Consider the following 19,035-nt stretch of genomic DNA (forward strand, 5'->3'; position numbering starts at 1 on the left):
CATTCAGTTTTTTAAGGCGATCTGTCATAATCAATCAGACATTATTGGTATTAGTGTTGCTAAAAATAAACATCCAGACATATTTTTTTTCTCTAAATTTGGCCCCCCCAGACCTGTAGTAGACTCTTTTCAGCAAACACAGAAAGATTTTGACGCTATCTCTCTGGTCCAAAAGAAGATTGCCTACAGACATTCTGTTGCCTTGGTTACCAGTCTGCACCAGTAGTGCTAAATCACATGACGTGTGCGACAAGTGCATCACTTCTCTGGAGTATTTTCATTCCAAAACCACCAGAAAGTTCTACGTTATCCACCTGAGGCACTTTTGGTGTGCAAAAATATCGACATCATCTTCTCGCACGTCTTTTTCACTTCCTCAGACCGCGCGGGATAAGTCACATTTTGTGTGTAGTGTTTGACTGTGTCTGCTACACAAACACAACAAGTGCATAACAGCGTCGTTCTGCTCTTCTCTCATCTGTTGAAAACAGGAAGTGAGAGAACACCGTGATGAAATTGTCTAAATGAAAGGAAAGAAAAACTTACTGTACCTTGACGATTGACCGTCCAGTGAGCAAACTACTCCTGACGAACTCAACTAAAAAGAAAAGCACCATCCTCCGTGGACCTCTTTTGTCATCCAGTGTCCTTGTTCCGGAAGGCGTTCCGAAACACTTCTCGTCAACAACTGAACAAATGCAAATGTGAGAGCTGATGCGCGCTTGAGAAAAAGAGAAGGCTTGACTGGAAAAAAGGACATCCGGAGAACAGGTTGCAAGCAAGTAGGTCTGGGAGATCTCCGAGAGCACGGAGCCCGGACGGAAAATTGTAGGCCGACCGACGGAACCGTGCAGAGCTTAGCGTGAGCCTGCAGAGCAACTGATTTTACCTTCAACAGTCATCGCGAAGGACGGACTGACAGCGTCAACACCGCTCCACTTTTGGTGCTTTCAGCGCTCGCTCCCCACCTACACACTTCCTCCCACATGCTTTTTCATACACCCACACTGCCAATGTGCAGCAAGGACAACGTGCGTGCGCCTGTGAGACCAAACTGTATTCATCGCAGGGTTTAGCTGCAGTGTTTTTGCTCAGGTTTTTTATTAAGGGACACTTATGGTTGCCCTTTGTAATAGTAAATACAGTATTCTGTATATAGTAAGAATATTAATGTTTAATCGCCTCATAATATATGCATTATAGTATTTATTTTTTAACTTACACTACAGTGGGGCAAAAAAGTATTTAGTCAGCCACCGATTGTGTAAGTTCTCCCACTTAAAATGATGACAGAGGTCTGTAATTTTCATCATAGGTACACTTCAACTGTGAGAGACAGAATGTGAAAAAAAATACAGGAATTCACATTGTAGGAATTTTCCCAAAAATATTTTTAAATTATGGTGGAAAATAAGTATTTGGTCAACCATTCAAAGCTCTCACTGATGGAAGGAGGTTTTGGCTCAAAATCTCACGATACATGCCCCCATTCATTCTTTCCTTAAAACGGATCAATCGTCCTGTCTCTTTAGCACAGGGGTGTCAAACGCAAATACAGAGTGGGCCAAAATTTAAAACTGAACAAAGCCACGGGCCAAGGTTGAACAAATTAATCTTTTAATAGGGACCCAAACAAGTTTTGCAATGAATATTGAACAAGCAAGGCTGAAATAGGGCAGCATGGTGATACAGGGGTTAGTGCATCTGCCTCACAATACGAAGGTCCTGAGTAATCCTGGGTTCAATCCCGGGCTCGGGATCTTTTTGTGTGGAGTTTGCATGTTCTCCCCGTGACTGCCTGGGTTCCCCTCTGGGTACTCGGGCTTCCACCCATGGAACAGGCAGAGCTTATATAACGTAATAGTGGAAAATCAACTTTCAAACAAAAAACATCAGGTGGTATATTAAATTAAATGTAATTAAAAAAATTAATGCCTCTTTTCTATTTGCAGGCTTCCGAGGTAAATATCAACATTAACTTTTTCCACAGGCTAATAAATTCGAAAATAAAATAAACATTAGGTGGGCAGGATTTGTTGGTAGCGGGGGGTGTATATTGTAGAATTCCGGAAGAGTTAGTGCTGCAAGGGGTTTTGGGCATGTGTTCTGTTGTGTTTATGTTGTGTTACGGTGCGGGTGTTCTCCCGAAATTTGTTTTTTCATTCTTGTTTGGTGTGGGTTCACAGTGTGGCGCATATTTGTAACAATGTTAAAGTTGTTCATACGGCCACCCTCAGTGTGACGTGTATGGCTGTTGACCAAGTGTGAGTGTGTGAAAGCCGCATATATTATGTGACTTGGCCAGCACGCTGCTTATATGGAGGAAAAGAGGACGTGACGGCATGTTGTAGAGGACAGTGCCTTTAAGGCACGCTCCCAATATTGTTGTCCGGTGGAAATCGGGAGAATGGTTGCCCAGGGAGATTTTCGGGAAGGGCACTAATATTCGGGAGTCTCCCGGGAAAATCGGGAGGGTTGGCAAGTATGAGTATTAGCGGTGAATGGGGTGTTTCCAGCGGGCCAGCTCTAATGTAAATTTGATATTGCCTGAAGGGCCAAATAAAATTAAACAGCGGGCCACGTTTGGCCCACGGGCCAGAGTTTGACACCCATGCCTTAGCAGAAAAACAGCCCCAAAGCATGGTGTTTCCACCTCCATGCTTCACAGTAGGTATGGTGTTCTTGGGATGCAACTCAGTATTCTTCTTCCTCCAAACATGACGAGTTGAGTTTGTACCAAAATGGATACATGGATGATACAGCAGAGGATTGGGAGAATGTCATGTGGTCAGATGAAACCAAAATAGAACTTTTTGGTATAAACTCAACTCGCCTTGTTTGGAGGAAGAAAAATACTGAGTTGCATCCCAAGAACACCAAACCTACTGTGAAGCATGGGGGTGGAAACATCATGCTTTGGGGCTGTTTTTCTGCTAAGGAAACAGGACGATTGATCCGTGTTAAGGAAAGAATGAATGGGGCCATGTATCGTGAGATTGTGAGCCAAAACCTCCTTCCATCAGTGAGAGCTTTGAATGGTTGACCAAATACTTATTTTCCACCATAATTTACAAATAAATTCTTTAAAATTCCTACAATGTGAGTTCCTGGATTTTTTTTCACATTCTGTCTCTCACAGTTGAAGTGTACCTATGATGAAAATTACAGACCTCTGTCATCATTTTAAGTGGGAGAACTTGCACAATCGGTGGCTGACTAAATACTTTTTTGCCCCACTATATATTGCCAAAAGTATTTGGCCACCCATCCAAACGATCCGAATCAGGTGTTTTAATCACTTGGCCCCGACCACAGGTGTATAAAATCAAGCACGCAGGCATGGGGACTGTTTCTACAAACATTTTTGAAAGAATGTGCCGCTCTCAGAAGAAGCTCAGTGATTTCCAGCTTGGAACTATCTTAGGATGCCACCTGTGCAACAAATCCAGTCGTGAAATTTCCTAAATATTCCAACATCAACTTCAACATAAGAAAAGTGAAGAGTTTGGGAACAACTGCAACTCAGCCACAAAGTGGTAGGCTTAATAAACTGACGGAGAGGGGTCAGCGGAGGAATTATGGTGTGGGCTTGTTTCTCCAGAAGTTGGGCATGGCCCCTTAGTTCCAGTGAAAGGAACTTTGAATGCTCCATGATACCAAAACATTTTGGACAATTCCATGCTCTCAACCTGGTGGGAACAGTTTGGAGCGGGCCCCTTCCTCTTCCAACATGACAAAGGTCCATGAATACATGGATGACGGAGTCTGGTGTAGATGAACTTAACTGGCCTGCACAGAGTCCTGACCTGAGCCCGATAGAACACCTTTAGCATGAATTAGAACAGAGACAGAGACAGACCCTCTCGACCAATATCAGTGTGTGACCTCACCAATGCGCTTTTGGAAGATAGGTGGAAAATTCCTATAAACACACTCCGCTAAATTGGCCTACTATCAAAATTACTTTAAAAGTCTCATATAAGTGTTATAATGAAGACAACACATGATATGTCTACAAACGCCGTTTCCATGAGAGGCCATGCCGCTTACGTGGAGGGATTTCTCCACATTCTCAGGACCTTTTGATGATATTATGGACCGTAGATGTCGAAATCCCAAAATTTCTTGCAATTGCACTTTGAGAAACATTGTTCTTAAACTGTTTGACTATTTGCTCACGCAGTTGTGGACAAAGGGGTATACCTCGCCTCATCCTTTCTTGTGAAAGACTAAGCATTTTTTGGGAAGCTGTTTTTATACCCAACCATGGCACCCACCTGTTCCCAATCAGCCTGCACACCTGTGGGATGTTCCAAATAAGTGTTTGATGAGCATTCCTCAACTTTATCAGTATTAATTGCCACCTTTCCCAACTTCTTTGTCACGTGTTGCTGGCATCAGATTCTAAAGTTAATGACTATTTGCAAAAAAAAAAATGTTTATCAGTTTGAACATCAAATATGTTGTCTTTGTAGCATATTCAACTGAATATGGGTCGAAAATTATTTGAAAATAATTATATTCCGTTTATATTTACATCTAACACAATTTCCCAACTCATATGGAAACGGGGTTTGTATATAATCATGTTTCATTAAACATATATTAACGTTGTTGCCCTAAGGCGGGGGTCAGCAACCCGCGGCTTTCGAGCCGCATGCGGCTCTTTAGCACCGCCTTAGAGGCTCCCTGTAGCTTTTTCAAAATTGGAAAAAGATGGGGGAAAAATCTAATCTTGTTTCTGGAGGAGGACACACATAACACAAACCTTTGTAATTGTTAGAAAACCCACAATGTAATATCTTTGTGTTCATGCTTCACAGATGACAGTATATGGCCAGCGCCGTTTTGTTCTACTAATTTTGGCGGTCGTTGAACTCACCGTAGTTTGTTTACATGTACAACTTTTTCCGACGCTGCCACAAAAAGACATGTTTTATGCCACTCCTTTCTCATTTTGTCCACCAAACATTTTATGCTGTGTGTCAATGCACAAAGGTGAGCTTTGTTGATGTTATCAACTTGTGTGGAGTGCCAATAATCCATGCTAACATGCTATTTAGGCTAGCTGTGTGTATAAATATGTTGTCTTTGCAGCATATTCAACTGATTATGGGTTGAAAATGATTTGCAAATCTTTGTATTCCGTTTACATTTACATCCAACACAATTTCCTAACTCATATGGAAACGGGGTTTGCATATTAGCTACAATAGCCTACTATCAAAATGACTTTAAAAGTCCTATATAAGTGTTATGATGAAGACAACACATAATGTAAGTGTCTATATTAGCTATAATAGCCTACTATCAAAGGCTGACGCAAATTTTCGTTGACAGAAATGTTGTATTTTAATTTTTATTCAGTAAAATGGAAGCTTCTCAGAGGATGAGATGATTTCTGGAAATTACTAGCTCAGATTGGCCAAAGGTATCCCGTAGATGTGTGTGTCCAAGTTAAACAAAACGGCAGGGTGTCTTCTTCTAATTGATTTATTACAATATTTGAAAGCTGGGTAAGGTTTGCTGTGGTCTGGAACAACATGTCACACAAACAACACAGAAATGCAGCCAATATTACATACCAATAATGTGTCATGAGACAAATTAAACACACAGAGGACATACTTAAAGTAATTAAATGAGTTCAAATATACCTACAAACAAGGCATAATGATGCAATATGCACATATAACTAGCCTATTTAGCATGTTAGCACGGATTAGCCTAATTACGCATAATTAACACTCCACACAAGTCAATAACATCAACAAAGCTCCCCTTTGTGCATTCACACACAGCATAAAACGTTTGGTGTACAAAATGAGACAAAGAAGGAGTGGCATAAAACACGTATTTCTGTGGCAGCGTCGGAGAAAATTGTATTTGCAAACAAACTATGGTGAGTTCAGGGATCGCTGAAACTAGTAGGACCCAACGGGGCTTGCCAAATACTCTTATCAGTGAAGCATTTTTAATACAAACAGTTGGATTTCTAACAATTAGGAAAGTTTGTGTCAGGTTTGTCCTCCTACAGAAAATATATTAAAACAAAAAAAGTAATATTTTTCTTTATACTTTTCCATTTTCACACATCTCTAAAAGTGGTCCAGGAAGCCACTAGGGCTGCGTGACCATAGCGAGCCCAAGCTAGTAAGGGTAAAGTGCCCACAGGGTATCACATTGGATACGGTTGCAATATATGCTGTACAGCTGAAACAATACACTGTGAATATTTTTAGAGGTACTTTTTTCCCCCCAATGCTCTGTTTTGAGCGCACGTAATTTGACATTGACAATAACGTAAATGGCATGAACATTGATTGAGAAATAGGCGTAAGGTTTTCCCACAAGGCACACTTAATTGAGAGACAGTCCATGTGTTGGTATTTTTTAAAATTAAATTTATTTATTATTTATTTATTTTTGTCCTGTGCAGCTTCTCAGGAAAATCACTAGTTTATGTAGATGCTCATATCAGCTGCATAAATTTACTTTACCAAAGAGCAGTGTAGGATACTTCTCTTGTTGCCTTTTTTGTATTCGATTTTATTAAATGTATTTATGTTACTATTTGGTGCAGGAGGAGATAGAAAGAGAAAAAAAAAGGAAGACAGAAGGGGAAATTGTGGGGGCAAAAGGGGGATAAGACAGAGAGACAAACACAACAATAACAACAACAATAGAGCAATATCAGCAAATAGGATATGTACAAATATGATGGTAATAGTGATAGCAAAGTAGTTAGACAAATAACACAGAAATGACAATGACCATTTTTACACTACAAATGGAGCAACACAAATCAGTAGAAATAGCATTATTGATAATGAATAATAATAATTACCTCTATTATCAACAATACAATTGTTCAAATGAAACAATACCTATATGTAATGATTACTAGAAATAAAAAAGAGAGCAGATAAATGGAGAGGAAGAAGGAGAAGCCAACTATATTAACCTTGTAGATTGTTATAGTAACAATAGGTTAAGCTTTGTGCCATGTGTTACCCAGTTTACCCTCAATCAGGTGTCGGCAACCCAACATGTTGAAAGAGCCGTATTGGACCAAAAAAACAAAAAACAAATCTGTCTGGAGCCGCAAAAAGTTAAAAGCTTTATGTAAGTGTTATAATGAAGGCAACACATTAGGAAAGTGTCTCAGAGGGTGAAAAATTACTGGCTTAAAACTGCCAAAAGGTATAGATGTGTGTGCCCAAGTAAAGGCCAGGCTGTCTTCTTCTAATGGATTTATTATAATTTTTTATCTAGCTGGGTAACATTTGCTGTGGTCTGGAACAACATGGTAACGTTTGCTGTGGTCTGAAACAACATGGCTCACAATCAGAAATGCAGCCAATATTACATACAGATAATGTGTCATGAGACATGCAAATATAAATGAAATACACACAGTACATAAGGAAATTAAATTAGCTCAAATATACCTACAAACGAGGCAATATACTGCAATATGTACACACAGCTAGCCTGAATAGCATGTTAGCGTTGATTATTGGCACTCCACACAAGTCGATAACATCAACAAAGCTCACCTTTGTGCATTAACACACTGCATAAAACCTTTGGTGGACAAAATGAGAAAGGAGTGGCATAAAACACGTCTTTTTGTGGCAGCGTCGGAGAAAGTTGTACATGTAAACAAACTACGGTGAGTTCAAGGACCACCAAAATTAGTAGGACAAAACGGAGCTGGCAAATAATCATTAACTTTAGAATATGATGCCAGCAACACGTGCCAAAGAAGTTGGGAAAAGTGGCAATAAATACTGATATAGTTGAGGAATGCTCATCAAACACTTATTTTGAACATCCCACAGGTGCGCAGGCTAATTGGGAACAGGTGGGTGCCATGATTGGGTATAAAAACAGCTTCCCCAAAAATACTCAGTCTTTCACAAGAAAGGATGGGGAGAGGTACACCCCCTTGTCCACAACTACGTGAGCAAATAGTCAAACAGTTTAAGAACAACGTTTCTCAAAGTGCAATTGCAAGAAATTTAGGGATTTCAACATCTACGGTCCATAATGTGACCAAAAGTTTCAGAGAATCTGGAGAAATCACTCCACGTAAGCGGCATGGCCGGAAACAACATTGAATGACCGTAACCTTTGATCCCTCAGACGGCACTGTATCAAAAACCGACATCAATCTCTAGAGGATATCACCACATGGTTTTAGGAACACTTCAGAAAACCACTGTCACTAAATACAGTTTGTCTCTACATCTGTAAGTGCGAGTTAAAGCTCTACTATGCAAAGCGAAAGCCATTTATTAACAACATCCAGAACCGCCGCCGGCTTCTCTGGGCCCGAGATCATCTAAGATGGACTGATGCAAAGTGGAAAAGTGTTCTGAGGTCTGACAAGTCCACATCCCAAATTGTTTTTGGAAATATTCGACATTGTGTCATCCAGACCAAAGGGGTGCGAACCATCCAGACTGTTATCTACGCAAAGTTCAAAAGCCAGCATCTGTGATGGTATGGGTGTGCATTAGTGCCCAAGGCATGGGTAACTTACACATCTGTGAAGGCACCATTAATGCTGAAAGGTACATACAGGTTTTGGAACAACATATGCTGCCATCTAAGCGCCGTGTTTTTCGTGGACGCCCCTGCTTATTTCAGCAATGCCAAGCCACGTTTTACAACAGTGTGGCTTCGTAAAATTAAGAGTGCGGGTACTTTCCTGGCCCGCCTGCAGTCCAGACCTGTCTCCCATCGAAAATGTGTGGCGCATTATGAAGCGTAAAATACGACAGCGGAGACCCCAAACTGTTGAACGACTGAAGCTGTACATAAAACAAGAATGGGATAGAATTCCACTTTCAAACAATTACTTTCCTCAGTTCCCAAACGTTTATTGAGTGTTGTTAAAAGAAAAGGTGATGTAACACAGTGGTTTACATGCTCTTTCCAAGTCAATTATTATTTGCCAAAAAAAAATTAAGTTTATTAGTTTGAACATCAAATATCTTGTCTTTGTAGTGCATTCAACTGAATATGGGTTAAAAAGGATTTGCAAATCATTGTATTCCGTTTATATTTACATCTAACACAATTTCCCAACTCATATGGAAACTGGGTTTGTACATACGTGTATGTACTTGTACATGTATGTATGTGTCGGTATTTGTCATGCAAAAACAACAACTATGTTTTTGGCTTTAGAAAAGATCCATATTGTTGGAAAGACGAAATGGCATTTGGGTAATTTTATGTCAGCAATAGTTAAAATGCTTTTGTTTCCCAACTAACTTCTGGACCTGCGTGCACAAATAGTGAGTGCAGCATGAGTTGTGTATTCACACATGCTGGGGTGTACATAAAGTACATGCCTGTCTCCAAGGCAACAGTGGCTTGGTGGCTGTACGCATGCCCCATGTTGACATGGAAACAAGACACCTGCTGTACAGTTGATAGATAAATCAAGGCCAGCCTGCTGATAATTTAACATCTGATGACCAAACGTGTCTCGATTGAAAAAGGGCTGGCTGCAAGGATTGAACTCTTCATGTTTACAAGTCACCTCACATACTTCAGTGGTGTCAGGTTATGATAGAAGTCACATTTACCGTGAAGTGCAAGGCGAGAGGCACAAACGGAGCGAATGGAGGTTATTGTGCTTGCTTTTGTAATTACGGCCGCCTTTCGTTGAACACATGGAGACTGAGTGTGTCAGTGCTTACTCAATTGCTGGAGGCGGACTCCTTTTTTTCCCCTGAACTATAGAATAATCGAGGACAAACTAAAAACGATATTTGACAAAGATACAGAAGGAAAAAAGAGGCAGGAACTATAACATAGTACATATTGGAAAATTCTATTATATTGTCAATTGCTTCTTACATTAAGTTATTGCTATTTTGGCCTTATTTCTTATGTTAGCTGTCTTTGCACCAATGTGCTAAGACATATTCCTTGAATGTGTACAAAAACCAAAACCAGTGAAGTTGGCACTTTGTGTAAAAAGTAAATAAAAACAAAATACAATGATTTGCAAATCCTTTTCAACTTATATTCAATGGAATAGACTGCAAAGACAAGCTATTTAATGTTCGAACGGCGAAACTTAATTTGTTGCAAATAATCATTAACTTAGAATTTAATGGCAGTAACATATTGCAAAAAAGTTGTCACAGGGGCATTTTTACCACTGTGTTACATGGCCTTTCCTTTTAACAACACTCAGTAAACGTTTGGGAACTGAGGAGAGACATTTTTGGAGCTTTTCAGGTGGAATTATTTCCTATTTTTGCTTGATGTACAGCTTAAGTTGTTCTTTTACTATGAAGCCACGCTGTTGTAACACGTGGCTTGGCATTGCAATAAGCAAGGGCGTCCAACCGTTGCTTGGATGGCAACATATGTTGCTCCAAAACCTGTATGTACCTTTCAGCATTAATGGTGCCTTCACAGATGTGTAAGTTACCCATGCCTTGGGCACTAATACATCTTTTCAACTTTGTGCTCAGAACAGTCTGGATGGTTCGTTTCCTCTCTGGTCCGGAGGGCAGCACGTCCACAGTTTCCAAAAACAATTTGGGATGTGGACTAGTCAGACCACAGAACACTTTTTCACTTTGTACCAGTCCATCTTAGATTAGCTCGGGCCCAGCGAAGCTGGCGGCGTTTCTGGGTGTTGTTGATAAATGGCTTTGGCTTTGCATAATAGAGTTTTAACTTAAGTTAAGTTAAAGTTAAAGTACCAATGATTGTCACACACACACTAGGTGTGGTGAAATTTGTCCTCTGCATTTGACCCATGCCCTTGTTCACCCCCTGGTAGGTGAGGAAGCAGTGGGCAGCAGCAGTGCAGCGCCTGGGAACAATTTTTGGTGATTTAACCCCCAATTCCAACCCTTGATGCTGAGTGCCAAGCAGGGAAGTAATGGGTCCCATTTTTATAGTCTTTGGTATAACTCGGCCGGGATTTGAACTCACAACCTACAGATCTCAGGGCGGACACTCTAACCACTAGGCCACTGAGTAGGTTGCACTTACAGATGTAGCCATGAACTGTAGTTACTGACAGTGGTTATCATAAGTGTTCCTGAGACCATGTGGTGATATCCTTTACACACTAATGTCGCTTTTTGATGCAGTACCGCCTGAGGGATCAAAGTTCATGGGCATTCAATGTTGGTTTTCAGCTTTGCTGCTTCCATGCAGTGATTTCTCCAGATTTACTGAACCTTTTGATGATATTACAGCCCAAAGAAGGTGAAATCCCTAAATTCCTTGCAATAGCTGGTTGAGGAATGTTGTTCTTAATCAATTTGCTCATGCATTTGTTGACAAAGTGGTGACCCTCGTCCCATCCTTGTTTGTGAATGACTGAACATTTCATGGAAGCTGTTTTTGTACCTAATCATGGCACCCACCTGTTCCCAATTAGCCTGTTCACCAGTGGGATGTTCCGAATAAGTGTTTGATGAGCATTCCTCAACATTTTCAGACTTTTTTTGCCACTTGTGCTAGCTTTTTTTGATCCAATCCAATCCACTTTATTTATATAGCACAATTAAAGAACAAAAATGTTTCCAAAGTGCTGCACAACATTATTATAAACAATATTCTAATATTATCCTTAGCTCCACCAATGACTGAATAAAAAATAAATAAATATAAAACCAATATAAAAATAAATATGATTGAAAACGATTTTAAAGGGTAAAACTAATCGAAATCAAAATTTTAAAAACACTGAGGACCACAGAGGACCACACAACCCACGTAGTGTTAAAAGCCAAAGAATAAAAGTGGGTCTTAAGATGAGACTTACAACACTCCACTGTGGGAGCAGTTCCAACATAGAGGGGCAGAGTGTTCCAGAGCTTAAGTCTGGTCTTGAGCACCACGAGCTGGAGCTGGCTCTCGGACCTCAGAACGAGCGCAGGAGTGTAAATTTGGATGAGGTCCGAGATATACTGAGGTGTCAGTCCATGTAAAGCTTTAAAAACAAACAGCAATGTTTTAAAATCAATTCTAAAATGAACAGGGGGCCAGTGCAAACTCTCAAGAATTGGGGTTATATGCTCACGCTTCCTGGCCACCGTTAAAAGTCGTGCCGCCGCGTTCTGGACCAACTGCAACCGGGAGAGAGCTTTTTGGCTAATGCCATCAGAAAGTGCATTGCAGTAGTCCAGGCCACTTGAAATAAAAGCATGCACGACTTGTTCAAAACGGTTAAAAGATAAAAACGGTTTTACCTCTGCTAAAAGACGAAGATGATAAAAACACGATTTTAAAACGCCATTGACTTGTTTGTCAAGTTTAAAATCGCTGTCTATAGTGACGCCAAGGCTGCTGACTTTGGGACGCATATAGTTTTGCAATGGTCCCAAGTCAGTGAGGGCCGAAACAAAAACTAAATGTCAGTTTTTCTCTCATTCATTATTAAAAAATTCTGGGCTAACCAAGCCTTGACGTCGCATAGACCAGTGGTTTTCAAATGGGGGTACGCATGGGGGTACTTGAAGGTATACCAAGGGGTACGTGAGATTTTTAAAAAATATTCTAAAAATAGCAACAATTCAGAAATCCTTTATAAATATATTTATTGAATAATACTTCAACAAAATATGAATGTAAGTTCATAAACTGTGAAGAGAAATACAACAATGCAATATTCAGTGTTGACAGCTAGATTTTTTTGGGGACATGTCCCATAAATATTGATGTTAAAGATTTATTTTTTTGTGAAGAAATGTTTAGAATTAAGTTCATGAAACCAGATGGATCTCTATTACAATCCCCAAAGAGGGCACTTTAAGTTGATGATTACTTCTATGTGTAGAAATCTTTATTTATAATCGAATCACCTGTTTATTTTTCAACAAGTTTTTAGTTATTTTTTATATCTTTTTTTCCAAATAGTTCAAGAAAGACCACTACAAATGAGCAATATTTTGCACTGTTATACCATTTAATAAATCAGAAACTAATGACATAGTGCTGTATTTTGCTTCATCTCTTTTTTTCAACCAAAAATGCTTTGCTTTGATTAGGGGGTACTTGAATTAAAAAAATGTTCAAAGGGGGTACATCACTGCAAAAAGGTTGAGAACCCCTGGCATAGACAGTTGAGAAATGGTGTCAGGGGGCCGTGGCCTTTTGAAATCGGCATATCAATTTGGCAGTTGTCTGCATAAAAGTGATAAGACACTCCATGCCGCTTAAAAATCTCTCCAAGAGGGAGGAGGTATAAGAAACATGTTGCAGGCATCAAATTCCAAATGAGCTCATATTTGCAAAAAAATAACAGTTTTCCAGTTGGAACATTAAATATCTTGTCTTAGCAGTCTATTCAATTGAATTTAAGTTAAAAAGGATTTGCAAATCATTGTATTCTGCTTTTATTTACCATTTACACAACGTGCCAACTTCACTGGTTATGGGTTTTGTATTTTTACTTGGCAATAATAAAGATTTTGATTCAGATAACTATATTTGTTAAAACCCTTTAATCCGCATGCCTACGGTGAGCTAGTAGGGACAAAGTGCCAAAAGGGTATTCCATTTTTGCAGATGGAATGGAGGCGATGGCAACAAAAAAGGAGCTTCAATTTGGGACAAAATGAAATAAATAAATACATGTTTTAATAACTACATAGTTGTGTCATTCATTATTTTTTTGATTGGAATTAACACATTTTTTTCAATGTGTCATTAATCTGATTAGTATGTTGAAGCAAGAGCTGCTGACACAGAGCATGTAAAAGTTCAAATTGAGAAATTTATTTAAGTTCCTTTTTCAGAATAAGATATCGACGAGTACTCTAGACTTCTCTGGTCCAAGTTCCACAGACAAGTGGAAGTGGCAGGAAACCGATCAGTTGTTAGGACGCGCCCACTGACTTTGACAGCTGAGTTTTGAAGGAAAAAATAAATGAATAAATTAAGTGTTTATAAAATTGCATTGTCCCCTTTGAAATAAACTAATCTTTTTTTTTTTGCCCTGTCCAGCTCATATAGTTGATGTAGATGCCCATACATATAGTTGATGTAGATGCCCATATCGGCTGTACAAATTTACTTCAAAAAATAGAAGTGTGGGATACTACTCTTGTTGCCTTATTTATATTTGACATTATCAAATTGATTTTCATATTATCATTTGGTGCAGCCAAATGATAACATACATGTATATGTACATGTATGTGTATATGTATGTTTGTACAGTGAATGTATATGTACATGTATGTGTATGTTTTTACAGTGAATGTATATGTATAGTATGTGTATATGTATGTTTGTACAGTGAATTTATATGTACAGTGAGCGTATATGTATGTTTGTACAGTAAATATATATGTACATGTATGTGTATATGTATGTTTGTACAGTAAATATATATGTACATGTCTGTGTATATGTATGTTTGTACAGTGGATGTATATGTACAGTGTGTGTATATGTATGTTTGTACAGTGAATTTATATGTACAGTGTGCGTATATGTATGTTTGTACAGTAAATATATATGCACATGTATGTGTATATGTATGTTTGTACAGTGGACGTATATGTACAGTGTGTGTATATGTATGTTTGTACAGTGAATGTATATTTACATTTATGTGTATATGTATGTTTGTACAGTGGATGTATATGTACAGTGTGTGTATATGTATGTTTGTACAGTGCATATATATGTACAGTATGTGTATATGTATGTTTGTACAGTGGATGTATATTTACATTTATGTGTATATGTATGTTTGTACAGTGGATGTATATGTACAGTGTGTGTACATGTATGTTTGTACAGTGAATATATATGTACATGTATGTGTATATGTATGTTTGTACAGTGGATGTATATGTACAGTGTGTGTATATGTATGTTTGTACAGTGAATATATATGTACAGTATGTGTATATGTATGTTTGTACAGTAAATATATATGTACATCGATGTGTATATGTATGTTTGTACAGTGAATGTATATGTACATGGATGTGTATATGTATGTTTGTACAGTGAATGTACATGTATGTGTGTATGTGTTTGTACAGTGAATGTATATGTACAGTGTGCGTATATGTATGTTTGTACAGTAAATATATATGTACATGTATGTGTATATGTATGTTTGTACAGTGGATGTATATGTACAGTGTGTGTATATGTATGTTTGTACAGTGAATATATATTTACATGTATGTGTACATGTATGTTTGTACAGTGAATGTATATGTACATGTATGTGTGTATGTATGTTTGTACGGTCAATATATATGTACATGTATGTGTATATGTATGTGTTCAGTGAATGTATATGTACATGCATGTGTATATGTATGTTTGTACAGTGAATGTATATGTACATGTATCTGTGTATGTATGTTTATACAGTGAATGGATATGTACAGTATGTTTATATGTATGTATGTTTGTACAGTGAATTTATATGTATAGTATGTGTATATGTATGTTTTTACAGCGAATGTATATGTACAGTGTGTGTATATGTATGTTTGCACAGTGAATGTATATGTTCATTGTATGTGTATATGCATGTTTGTACAGTGAATGAATATGTACAGTACGTGTGTATGTATGTTTGCACAGTGAATGTATATGTATATGTATGGGTATAAGTATGTTTGTACAGTGAATGTATATGTTCATTGTATGTGTATATGCATGTTTGTACAGTGAATGAATATGTACAGTACGTGTGTATGTATGTTTGCACAGTGAATGTATATGTACATGTATGTTTTTACAGTGAATGTGCATTTCGATGTACAAACTTTGAGTGTGTATGTATGTAAGAGCGTAGGTACCTATGTGTGTAAGTGTGAATAACTGTGTGAATGTGATTATATATATGTGTATTTGTGTGTACAATATATTTGACTCCCGGTGTGTACGGGAACCAAAGTACTGCTTTTTTTTTTTTTCAATCAATCAATCTATCAATGTTTATTTATACAGCCCTAAATCACAAGTGTTTCAAAGGGCTGCACAAACCACAACGGCATCCTCAGTACAGAGCCCACATAAGGGCAAGGAAAAACTCACGTCGGTGACAATGATGACTATGAGAAACCTTGGAGAAGACAGCATATGTGGGCAATCCCCCCCACCACCCCCTAGGGGAGTGAAAGCAATGGATGTCGAGCGGGTCTAACATGATATTGTGAAAGTCCAGTCCATAGTTTTTACATCACTAAAGATGAAAACTAGACTTCTGGCTAATTCTGGCTTTTTTTTAACCATGTGTAGTCATGTGTTTTATGAAATTGCATTGTCCCCTTTGAAATAAAGACATCTAATATAATAAGCAAAATTACCCCCCCAAAAGTGTGCAGTTCCCCTTTAAAACCTCTAAAGGCCTTAGTGGCCACGTGTGGAGAGCACCTTTTAGCTCTTATTTCCATAATTGTGTACACTACTGAATTGGGGTGTTATGTGGCTACTTATACTGCCATCTTGTGGTGTCAGGAGAGTATAACATACAACGGAATTTGTCCACAAAAAAAAAGTGTAAACATAAGAATTACCATGAATTGATTAATGTGGACCCTGACTTAAACAAGTTGAAAAACTTATTTGGGTGTTACCAATTAGTGGTAAATTGTACAGAATATATACTGTACTGTGCAAGCTACTAAAACAAGTCTCAATCAATCAATCAATTAAATTAGCATGTCACTAAATATGAAGTAAATGTTTTTTACTTATGAACTAAGTACATCATAGTTAGTCAGAACGCGGCAGTGCGACTATAAACAGGGGACAGGAAACGCGAGCATATAACCCCAATTCCTGAGTCTACACTGGCTCCCTGTTCATTTTAGAATTGATTTTAAAACATTGCTGTTTGTTTTTAAAGCTTTACATGGACTGCTACCTCATTATATCTCGGACCTCATCCAAATTTACACTCCTGCGTGCGCTTTGAGGTCCGAGAGCCAGCTCCAGCTCGTGGTGCCCAAGACCAGACTTAAGACCAGGGGAGACAGGGCCTTCTCTGTGGTCGGCCCTAAGCTCTGGAACACTCTGCCCTTCCATGTTCGAACTGCTCCCCCAGTGGAGTGTTTTAAGTCTCGTCTTAAGACCCGCTTTTATTCTTTGGCTTTTAACAATACGTGAGTTGTGTGGTCCTCTGTGTTTTCAGTGTTTTTTTAATATATATATATTTTTTTATTTCTATTTATTGTTTTAATTGGTTTTACCCTTTAACATCGTTTTCAATCACATTTATTTTTTTAATTATTATTATTATTATATTGGTTTGATTTTTTATTTAGTCATTGGTGGAGCTAAGGATATTTGAATATTGTTTTTAATATTGTTGTGCAGTACTTTGGAAACATTTATGTTGTTTAAATTAAATGTGCTATACAAATAAAAGGGATTGGATTGGATCATATAAAAAGATGATTTTTAGTTTGTTATTCTAATTAGTTTCCAGTAAGCCCAAATAGCAAAGAGAAAAAAAACAATAAACAGGCATGCAAACAAACAACTTGGGCCTTAAAGGCCTACTGAAATGATATTTTAAACAGGGATAGCAGGTCCATTCTATGTGTCATACTTGATCATTTCGCGATATTGCCATATTTTTGCTGAAAGGATTTAGTAGAGAACATCGACGATAAACTTCGCAACTTTTGGTCGCTAATAAAAAGGCCTTGCCTTTACCGGAAGTAGCAGACTATGTGCGTGTGACGTCACGGGTTGTAGGGCTCCTCACATCCTCACATTGTTTACAATCATGGACACCAGCAGCGCGAGCGATTCTGACCAAGAAAGCGACAATTTCCCCATTAATTTGAGCAAGGATGAAAGATTCGTGGATGAGGATAGGGAGAGTGAAGGACTAGAAGAAGAAAAAAAGACAGGGCAGTGGGAGCGATTCAGGAGTTATTAGACACATTTACTAGGATAATTCTGGAAAATCCCTTATCTGCTTATTGTGTTACTAATGTTTTAGTGAGATTATAAAGTCATAACTGAAAGTCGGAGTGGTGTGGTGACCGCCAGTGTCTCTGAGGGAACCCATGGAGAAGCCAAAAAAGTTGCAGCTGCCTCTTTGACAGCTGCAGGAAGAACGACACAATCTCTGCTCATGTTTACGGTAAGAGCCGACTTATTACCACAATTTTCTCACCGAAACCTGCCGATTGACATTTGGTAGAGAACCATGTTTGCTTGACCGCTCTGTTCCATATTAAAGCTTCACAACAAACAAAGAAACACCGGCTGTGTTTGCGTTGCTACAGCCGGCCGAAATCCACCGCTTTCCACCAACAGCATTCTTCTCTGTAGTATCCACTATTAATTGAACAAATTGCAAAATATTCAGCAACACAGATGTCCAGAATACTGTGTATTCATGCGATTAAATTTGGACGACTTTTAGCCGTGATCGGTGTTGGGATAAAATGTCCGCTACAACCAATAACGTCACAAGCACGCGTCAACATAAGCGTCATCATTCCGCGACGTTTTCAACAGGAAACTTCGCGGGAAATTTAAAATTGCAATTTAGTAAACTAAACCGGCCGTATTGGCATGTGTTGCAATGTTAAAATTTCATCATTGATGTATAAACTATCAGACTGCGTGGTCGGTAGTAGTGGGTTTCAGTAGGCCTTTAAGACTGTTTCAATGTCCACATTTCTCTGTTGATACAATTGTTGATGACTGAAGTACTGATATCAACCAAAGCTGCACACAAACACAGCTAAAAGTCGTCTGCTTTAACCGCGTAATTACACAGTATTTTGGACATCTGTGTTGCTGAATCATTTGCAATTTGTTCATTTAATAATGGAGACTATAAAGAACAATGCTGTTGGTGGAAAGCGGTGGATTGCAGCTGTCTTTAGCCCCGAGACCCAGTCGGTGTTTCTTTGTTTGTTGTGAAGCAGAGCGGTCAAGCGGACATGTTTTCTCTACGTCAACCAGCATGTTTTCGGATGGGGAAATTGTGATATATAGCTTACCGTAGACATCAGTGGATTATTCGCCGTTCTGCAGCAGCTGTGA

General features: G+C 38.6%; 1 protein-coding gene across 1 annotated transcript in view; it reads left to right on the plus strand.

The window, feature by feature from the left end:
* The window catches only part of pdrg1 (p53 and DNA-damage regulated 1), a 45,596-nt gene extending 44,380 nt beyond the window's left edge, over nt 1-1,216 (plus strand). The window contains exon 6 of the mRNA XM_061887616.1: nt 492-1,216. Coding sequence (XP_061743600.1) covers nt 492-498 — 7 coding nt within the window. The 3' untranslated portion in view covers nt 499-1,216. The remainder of the gene's footprint in view (nt 1-491) is intronic.
* Nucleotides 1,217-19,035: the final 17,819 nt, after the last annotated feature.

Source organism: Nerophis ophidion, linkage group LG02 (genome assembly GCF_033978795.1).
Source record: "Nerophis ophidion isolate RoL-2023_Sa linkage group LG02, RoL_Noph_v1.0, whole genome shotgun sequence".
Classification (NCBI taxonomy): domain Eukaryota; kingdom Metazoa; phylum Chordata; class Actinopteri; order Syngnathiformes; family Syngnathidae; genus Nerophis; species Nerophis ophidion.